This window comes from Chlorocebus sabaeus, chromosome 14 (assembly GCF_047675955.1).
Source record: "Chlorocebus sabaeus isolate Y175 chromosome 14, mChlSab1.0.hap1, whole genome shotgun sequence".
In the NCBI taxonomy this organism is placed as follows: domain Eukaryota; kingdom Metazoa; phylum Chordata; class Mammalia; order Primates; family Cercopithecidae; genus Chlorocebus; species Chlorocebus sabaeus.
In genome coordinates, this window is record NC_132917.1 from 68,777,979 (window position 1) to 68,787,109 (window position 9,131).

At 37.6% G+C, this 9,131-nt stretch overlaps 1 protein-coding gene across 1 annotated transcript; it reads left to right on the forward strand.

The window, feature by feature from the left end:
• The first annotated feature begins 408 nt into the window (after positions 1 to 408).
• GKN1 (gastrokine 1) lies at positions 409 to 8,531 on the forward strand. Its single transcript, XM_007970389.3, has 6 exons — positions 409 to 462; positions 3,397 to 3,450; positions 3,539 to 3,676; positions 5,115 to 5,225; positions 7,466 to 7,613; positions 8,283 to 8,531. The coding sequence occupies exons 1-6, from the start codon at positions 409 to 411 to the stop codon at positions 8,375 to 8,377; spliced, it is 600 nt and encodes a 199-aa protein (XP_007968580.3). The 3' UTR covers positions 8,378 to 8,531.
• Positions 8,532 to 9,131: the final 600 nt, after the last annotated feature.

Here is a 9,131-nt window from a genome sequence, read left to right on the forward strand (position 1 = left end):
GAGGAAACCATTCCTACATTCCTATAGGAGCTGCTATCTGGAAGGCCTAGTATACCCACAGCTTTTCGACTGTGATTTTGTTTGATTTTAGGGACTATTCTTTTTCTGAATCTGAGCAATGTTAACGTGTAAAATACTCACACCCACAGCTTCAATTGGGTGAGAAGTTATCATAAATTATATTGAGTTTGTTGTGATACCTTCAGCTTCAACAAGTGATGAGTCAGGTCAACTCCACGTGAAAGTTCCTTGCTAAGCATACAGATATTCTGAAAGGTTTCCTGGTACACTGGGTCATGGCACAGATAGGAGAAATTGAGGATGATAAGTCTTTGACCCCACCTGGTAACACCTAGTTTGAGTCAACCTGGTTGAGTACAAATATGAGAAGTCTTCTCACTCAGGTCCATGCTTGCCTGCTCCTCTGTCCACTGCTTTTGTGAAGACAAGATGAAGTTCACAGTGAGTAGATTTTTCCTTTTGATTTACCACCATATAGTTGGGGACTGTCAATATTCTGAGATTTAGGAGGTCTGCTTCTTATGGCATCATCATGGAAAATTTGTTTTAAAAAAATTCTCTTTCAAACACATGGACACAGAGAAGGGAACAACACACACCAGGTCCTGTTGTGGGATGGAGAGTGAAGGGAGCGAACTTAGAGGATAGATCAATAGGGGCAGCAAACCACCATGGCACACATATACCTACGTAACAAACCTGCACGTTCTACACATATATCCCTTTTTTTAAAAGAAGAAGAAATAATGAAAAAAAATCCTTTTTCTATTTATGTAATCATGGCATTTATGAGCATCTCTATAGAGAAGGATAATTGTGCTGATATTAGACGCTGTCTGAGCACCTTACACTGACTTATTTTTAACAAAATGAATTTCCACATCACCTGATTCTGGTCTCTATGCAGGGTAAGCAGTCCCTAAGTCCTAGAAAGTCCCTGATCATCCCTCATTCTTGAATTTCTCCTTTTACCAAAATTCTTGAGCTTGTTCAGGCAAGATGAAAAGCGTATTATCAAAATAAGTGGGTGAGATAGACTTCTTGTCACATTTGTTACAGTAAAATGGGTCTGCAAGAAAGAAAGATTTGCCTTGTCCTCTAGCATGGCCATTTAGTTAAGAAAGCATCTGAAACATGAAGCTACCACAGCATCTCTCCTGTGGTTCCAGGCAGAAGTCTGAGGGTCTAGAAGGAGATGGACCGAGAAACCTGGCCAAAGTAACTAGTAGTGCTGGGTTTCTCACAACAGGATGCAAAGGGGCTAGAATCAGATGACTGTTTTCATGTTTCAACATACTACGTGCTGGAAAACGTTACGGCAGACTCTACTTTATAATGGGGCTGCAAATGTAAAATGATGAACTAGAACTAGGTCCTCTTAATAGCAGCAAAGTTTAAAAGGGTCAGAGGGAGCTCCAGACACAGGTTAGATCTGATTTCTCTCCTAGTTCTGCTGTGAACAAGAGGTATGAGTTTGGCCAACTCAACCCCTGAAGCTCAGTTACCTTATCTGTAAAATGACTGCATTGTACTAGTTGTTCTCTAAAATCTCTTCTGCCTCTGACTTTTTAGGAGACTGATTTTTAACTCCTTTTTAAGCTATTGGGAGAAAAATTTATTTATTTATTTTCTTAATTACCTTGACTCTCTAGAGCAGTTCTCAAAACTATTTTGTCCCAGGCAGAGGAAATGAGACTAGGTACCCAGAAGGAGGCACCCTGCATAAAAGCTCTGTGCTCTGACAACCAGTATCAGGGACCCTGTAACAAATAATTAAACCAGGTATCCTGGAACACTGCTAGTGGCATCGCCTCTGCTGATCACTCTTGCCAGCCAGCCATTCTATCCTTGCTTTCTCATCATCAGCATCCAACCTGCCTACTAATCCATTGCTGTGGAAAGTCTTTTTTTAATAAAAAGATTATTTCTATTAGGAAGAAAACATCCCATGTTAAATAGGAAAATTAACTGAAATGAGTTTCAGATGTGATTTTTAGAACTTACAGCCATTTCAAACCATAGTATTCATTTATACTATGCTATTTATTGTAAAACTTATTCTTTTTTTTTTCCAAAGAAAATAAGACAGTTTGCTTTATTTTATTTTATTTTATTTTATTTTTTATTATTATTATACTTTAAGTTCTAGGGTACATGTGCATAACGTGCAGGTTTGTTACTTATGTATACTTGTGCCATGTTGCTGTGCTGCACCCATCAACTCGTCTAAAACAGTAACTTTCTTATATTGGGGCACTGACCAAAATTCAATACTGATACAAACATGTTTCCTAAGAGGTCAAAATATGAGCCAGGTGAATTTTCTGATTTTCACTAAAGAGAGAATTTTAAACCTTATAAAACAATTAGAAACAAGTGAGTGAGAGGTAAACATCAACAACCTGTGTAACATAAGCCACAGTACAAATTTAAGCTGAATAACCAAGCCCTGTCAGTTACCCCAAATCATTTTTGTTAATATTTAGGAGAATGCACATATTTTCAATAACTTAAAAGTGAATCTTTACTCCCACCTCTTAATACTCACAAGAAGTATAACTTTCTTCTTTTACTAGATTTAAATAATCCAAATATCTATTCAAGGTAGGATGCTCTGGCATTAACTATAGCTGAGTTTATCCAAAATAGAAAAATCATGAAGACTTATAAGGCATTTAAAAAATAATCATTTATAGCAAGTCCTTGAAAGCCCTAGATAAGAAAGGCAGTTCTCTACTTTCTAATAACACCTATGGTTTATATTACTTAATGTATTTCAACAAAACAGCATTCTGACCAATGATAATTTATAGGAAATTCATTTGCCAAGTATATGTTTTATTATAAAGTTAATATTTTTACCAATCTTAAAAATTTTTAAACTCTATTCTGACATTTCCAGAAGTATTATCTTAGCAAAGTCACCTTTATGATGCCACTTATTAAACTGAAGAGAAACAAGATGGTACATTTTGGGTTTTACTTAAAAAGGGATTTGATTCAATAATTTGATTTATCACTACTTGAAAATTACATTTTCTTCCTCAGTACTGGATGGCAATGAGATGAAAGCAGGTTTCCTGGCTCTCAACTTCCCTTCTTCATCAATTTTTCCAGTTTTTCATAGGACCTACGCTAAAAATTCTAAAACTATATATCACATTAATATAACTACTTACAATTAATGAGCAATTTCACATTATCATTAAAACTTTTATGGTTAAAAAATGCAAGGTAAGAGAAGAACAAAACACATCAAACTAGAACTGAACACATTAGTAAAATAAGCAAATATTTTTTATAAGCTTGGATAGAGAAAGAAAGAAGACACCATTTTGCCATGTAACAGGAGATCGTTGTTATTTGCCATTTCAGATTGTCTTTGCTGGACTTCTTGGAGTCTTTCTAGCTCCTGCCCTTGCTGACTATGTAAGTCTCACCTTTTCAAGTTTGCTACCAAAATGCATTTGCAAATAAATGTGGTACTAAATCACTCTCAATCCCTTGTAAACTTCAGAATATCAATGTCAGCGATGACAACAACAAGGCTGGAAGTGGGCAGCAGTCAGTGAGTGTCAACAATGAACACAACGTGGCTAATGTTGACAATAACAATGGATGGAACTCCTGGAATTCCATCTGGGATTATGGAACTGTACGTAGCCAACATGCAATTTTCACTTTATTGTTTAAAAATAGGATTTCTTTTTAACAAAAAATGTGCATGCTAGCCATAAAGAAATTAAAAATAAATTCTAATTACACATAAGCATACAGTTATAAGTAAAGATGCCCATTTTGCCCATCCAATTTTGTTCCCTAGAGATAACTACTGTTAAGAAGTATTGCATGATCAGTTAAAATTCAAACCAATAAACACTATGTTTAAGGGATTGCGTGTATGTACAACGAATATGAACATCCTTTTGCCTTGCCTGCAGATATCCTAAATAATCTTACACAACATTACTGCTTCCAAAACTTAGCCTATCTCACTTTGTTTTCAAAGGGGGTTTTATGATCCCCTTCTAAAGAGATTGAAATTGACATTTCACCTAAAACTCAGGAAATGCAAATGACAATATTAATTGGTAAGTTAGGAAAGAGAAAGAAAGAAGAAAGAAAAGAAAAGAAAAGAAAAGGAAAGAAAGGAAAGAAAGAAAAGAAAGAAAGAAAGAAAGAAAGAAAGAAAGAAAGAAAGAAAGAAAGAAAGAAAGAAAGAAAGAAAGAAAGAAAGAAAGAAGGGAAGGAAGGAAGGAAGGAAGGAAGGAAGGAAGGAAGGAAGGAAGGAAGGAAGGGGAGGAGGAGGAGGAGAAGGGAAGGAAGGAAGGAGAGAAGGAGAGAGAAAGAAAGAAAGAAAGAAAGAAAGAAAGAAAGAAAGAAAGAAAGAAAGAAAGAAGAGAGAAAGAGAGAGAAGAAAGAAAGAAAGAAAGAAAGAAAGAAAGAAAGAAAGAAAGAAAGAAAGAAAGAAAGAAAGAAAGAAAGAAAGAAAGGAAGGAAGGAAGGAAGGAAGGAAGGAAGGGAGGGAAAAAGAAAGAAAGAGAGAAAGAGAGAAAGAAAGGGAGAGAAAAAGAGAAGGAAAGAAAAAGAGAATCAAAGAAAGAGAGGAGCAAAGAAAGGAACACTTAACACCAGTTAGGAGACTCAACTCTGCAATTATCAGCTATATATTTAACAAACTTTATACTTTTAAATAACAAAGTCTTTATTGTTTCCATTTTATCTGGTCAATTGGAAAAATAATTTTTGTCTTACCTGGCTCCCTGAAATGTGAGGATCAAAGGAGACTAAAACATGATAGCTTTTAAAGTTTATTTCAGTAAAACAGACGTATATAGAGGAGTTTTCATCATGCTACAACCTGAAAATAAAGCAAACCAGTTAGATGCTCAGTTTCTGCCCTCACAGAATTGCAGTCTGTCCTCACAAATGTCAGCAATAAATATGATTGCCAAGCAGTGCTACATTCAGTGCTCTTATCCCAGCTCATCATGATCTTGGAGTTCCACTTCTCTCTGCTGGTGGAACTGACTTCTGATAAGAAAAGCTCCTCGGAGAATACATGCCTCACTATTTGCCATCTACTTTAACAGGGCTTTGCTGCAACCAGACTCTTTGAAAAGAAGATATGCATTGTGCACAAAATGAACAAGGAGGTCTTGCCCTCCATTCAATCCCTTGATGCACTGGTCAAGGAAAAGAAGGTAAAAATAAAAGGCTTTTTATTTTTGGTGAGGGGAGATGTTTTACAACCTTCAGTAAATAACGAGAAGATCACAGTCATTCCCTACTGACTACAGTATGTTGTTGTGTGCAGCACAAAGGGGAAGTTATTGGTGGTTGCCTGAGGGAAGGCAGCTTCTGCCACATCAAATGCTGTGGCTCACACCTACCTCTACAACCGCTGAGCAAAGCACTTGAAGCCTTGACTGTTAGAGGAGCGAAGCTCTGGTCACACCAATAGGAGCCCTCAGTACTTTGTGAAGGACATTTTTCCGCAAGAGTTGGTTAGGGTTATCAGATGTAGCAAATGAAAATAGAAGATATCCAGTTAGGTTTGAATTTTAGGTAAGCAGCAGGTCTTTTTAGTATAATATATCCTATGCAATATTTGGGATACAATAAAAAAGATCCATTGTTTATCTGAAATTCAAATGTAACTGGGTATTGTATATTTTGTCTGGCCATACTAATCCAGGTGAGTGGAAAGAAGAGATCCATAATGCTTTAACATGTTTGCCTGAGTTCATATTCCTATAACTGATAAATGCGTACCTTTTGTTGACAAGGTAGAGAAAATAAATAAACTGCATCCTCAGAAGATGATTATTACATAGTCCAATCCAAGGAATCTATGATGATCAAATGAAGTCCAAGTTTCAGAATAAATTTAGCCTCAGACTTCTGTTTTTATGAGAAGCTGAGGTTTCAAACCAGCTAAATCTGTTAGGACACTTACAAATGTTAAGATACACAGAAGAAGCTAGAAATGGCCTTCCTCATCTTTTTTTTTTTAAATTTTTATTTTTTAAATTTTTATTATTATACTTTGAGTTCTAGGGTACATGTGCATAACGTGCAGGTTTGTTACATATGTATACTTGTGCCATGTTGGTGTGCTGCAGCCATCAACTCGTCAGCACCCATCAACCCGTCATTTACATAAGGTATAACTCCCAGTGCAATCCCTCTCCCCTCCCCCCTCCCCATGATAGGCCCTGGTGTGTGATGTTCCCCTTCCCGAGTCCAAGTGATCTCATTGTTCAGTTCCCACCTATGAGTGAGAACATGCGGTGTTTGGTTTTCTGTTCTTGTGATAGTTTGCTAAGAATGACGGTTTCCAGCTGCATCCATGTCCCTACAAAGGACACAAACTCATCCTTTTTTATGGCTGCATAGTATTCCATGGTGTATATGTGCCACATTTTCTTAATCCAGTCTGTCACTGATGGACATTTGGGTTGATTCCAAGTCTTTGCTATTGTGAATAGTGCCGCAATAAACATATGTATGCATGTGTCTTTATAGCAGCATGATTTATAATCCTTTGGGTATATACCCAGTAATGGGATGGCTGGGTCATATGGTACATCTAGTTCTAGATCCTTGAGGAATCGCCATACTGTTTTCCCTAATGGTTGAACTAGTTTACAATCCCACCAACAGTGTAAAAGTGTTCCTATTTCTCCACATCCTCTTCAGCACCTGTTGTTTCCTGACTTTTTAATGATCGCCATTCTAACTGGTGTGAGATGGTATCTTATTGTGGTTTTGATTTGCATTTCTCTGATGGCCAGTGATGATGAGCATTTTTTCATGTGTCTGTTGGCTGTATGAACGTCTTCTTTTGAGAAATGTCTGTTCATATCCTTTGCCCACTTTTTGATGGGGTTGTTTGTTTTTTTCTTGTAAATTTGATGGAGTTCTTTGTAGGTTCTGGATATTAGCCCTTTGTCAGATGAGTAGATTGCAAAAATTTTCTCCCATTCTGTGGGTTGCCTGTTCACTCTGATGGTAGTTTCTTTTGCTGTGCAGAAGCTCTTTAGTTTAATGAGATCCCATTTGTCAATTTTGGCTTTTGCTGCCGTTGCTTTTGGTGTTTTAGACATGAAGTCTTTGCCCATGCCTATGTCCTGAATGGTACTACCTAGGTTTTCCTCTAGGATTTTTATGGTATTAGGTCTAACATTTAAGTCTCTAATCCATCTTGAATTAATTTTCGTATAAGGAGTAAGGAAAGGATCCAGTTTCAGCTTTCTACTTATGGCTAGCCAATTTTCCCAGCACCATTTATTAAATAGGGAATCCTTTCAACTTGATTATGGAAAAATTTAGCTGAGCAATACTCACTGTTGGCCTTGAATACCCCTCAAGTCAACAAACCACTGGGCTTGGCATTCATTCTCTCCCATTCTTCCCTTCTACCTGTCTTTTCCACACTCAGCTTCAGGGTAAGGGACCAGGAGGACCACCTCCCAAGGGCCTGATGTACTCAGTCAACCCGAACAAAGTCGATGACCTGAGCAAGTTAGGAAAAAACATTGCAAACATGTGTCATGGGATTCCAACATACATGGCTGAGGAGATGCAAGGTGAGTAGCATCCCTACTGTGCACCCCAAGTTAGTGCTGGTGGGATTGTCAGACTATCCTCACGCGTTTTCATAGTGGGCACCAGTGATGCAGGGATGGTCATCAAGACCAACATTTGTTCAGTGCTTGCTCTGTGCCAGCTGCTGTTCTATGTGCTTTAAGTGCATTAATTCAATTGGTTCTTCACAGCAATCTTATAGGTTCTATTTTAATCCTACTTTATGGATAAAGAAATTGAGGTATAGAGAGGTCGCAAAATCCTTGCCTCGGTCAATTCCAAGCATTTTGGCTCTGGATTCTGTGCTCTTAAATATGGAACACTGCCTTTCAGGTGTGAATCAAGAGTAGACTCAAGTCATATTCAAAAGAATGCATGAATGGCTAAATGAAAAGAGAATGCTAATAGAATCTATTTACTTTCTATAACTCAGACAATCACTGAATTTCTGGACATTCAAAGAATAGCTGCACAAAAACAAAGTGTCTACCTAGGGACCTAACTTAACAGCAGTTTTCCAGATCTCTGAATTGGTTGATTTCATTACAACAGATAGATAAACCTTGACATTAATGCATAGCTAGTTTGGAAACCCCTACTCCCCCAATCCCCTGCAAGAAAAGAGTCCTTGAATAAACATTAATATAGGCTTCTTCTTTTCTCTTTATTAGGGGCAAGCCTGCTTTTTTACTCAGAAAAGTGCTTCACAACCAATATACTATGGATTGTGAACATTTCCTTCTGTGGAGAAAAGGTGGCGTACTAAACAGCTTTTTAAAGCCACTATGGATTTAGTCATCTGAATATGCTGTGCAGAAAAAAATATGGGCTCTAGTGGTTTTTACCTTGTCATTCTGAATTTTTTCTCTACTAGTTATGTTTAGTTTCTTTAAGTTTCAATAAAATCATTTAGCACTGAATTCCGTGTATACTCACATTTCTTACGATTTCTTATGACTTGGAATGCACAGGATCAAAAGTGCCATGTGGTGGTGGCAAGTTGTTGAAGTGCATTAGACTCAACTGTTAGCCTATATTCAAGACCTATCTCCTGTAAAGAACCCCTTCAGGTGCTTCAGACACCACTAACCACAACCCCGGGAATGGTTCCAAGACTCTCCGACTGCTCTGAAGGCTGCTCTATAGTTGTTGTGCACAGTAACGTTTCAGATCAGCAAGGACAGAAATTCACTCAGAGTCGCATAAGCCAGAAAGGGTGGTTTGTTGCAAAGATACAAGAATATCTCAAAAAATCTGAGAGCAAAAAAAGCAGCTGGTTATCAGAAAGACTACATACAACCAGGAACTCTGCTGACACCAAGACCCAAGTCAGCTTCTCTCCCTGAAGCCATGTGTTACCTCTTCTCTCGTCTTCTCTAAATTTTACTTCCCTCTTTTTCGCATATTGCAGATGGCTTTTTTGTGCTCATGGCAGAGAATGGCTGAACCCAATTTTCAGCCTCATCTCCCATGTTTACATGTCTTTCCAGTTCAAGAGGTAATAACTCAAGTTGAATCCC

Coding starts and splice junctions, on each gene's coding strand:
- GKN1 (XM_007970389.3), top strand. CDS start 409: ATGCTTGCCTGCTCCTCTGTCCACTGCTTTTGTGAAGACAAGATGAAG. Junction 463..3,396: donor AAGACAAGATGAAGTTCACA/GTGAGTAGATTT, acceptor TTGCCATTTCAG/ATTGTCTTTGCTGGACTTCT. Junction 5,226..7,465: donor CACTGGTCAAGGAAAAGAAG/GTAAAAATAAAA, acceptor TTCCACACTCAG/CTTCAGGGTAAGGGACCAGG.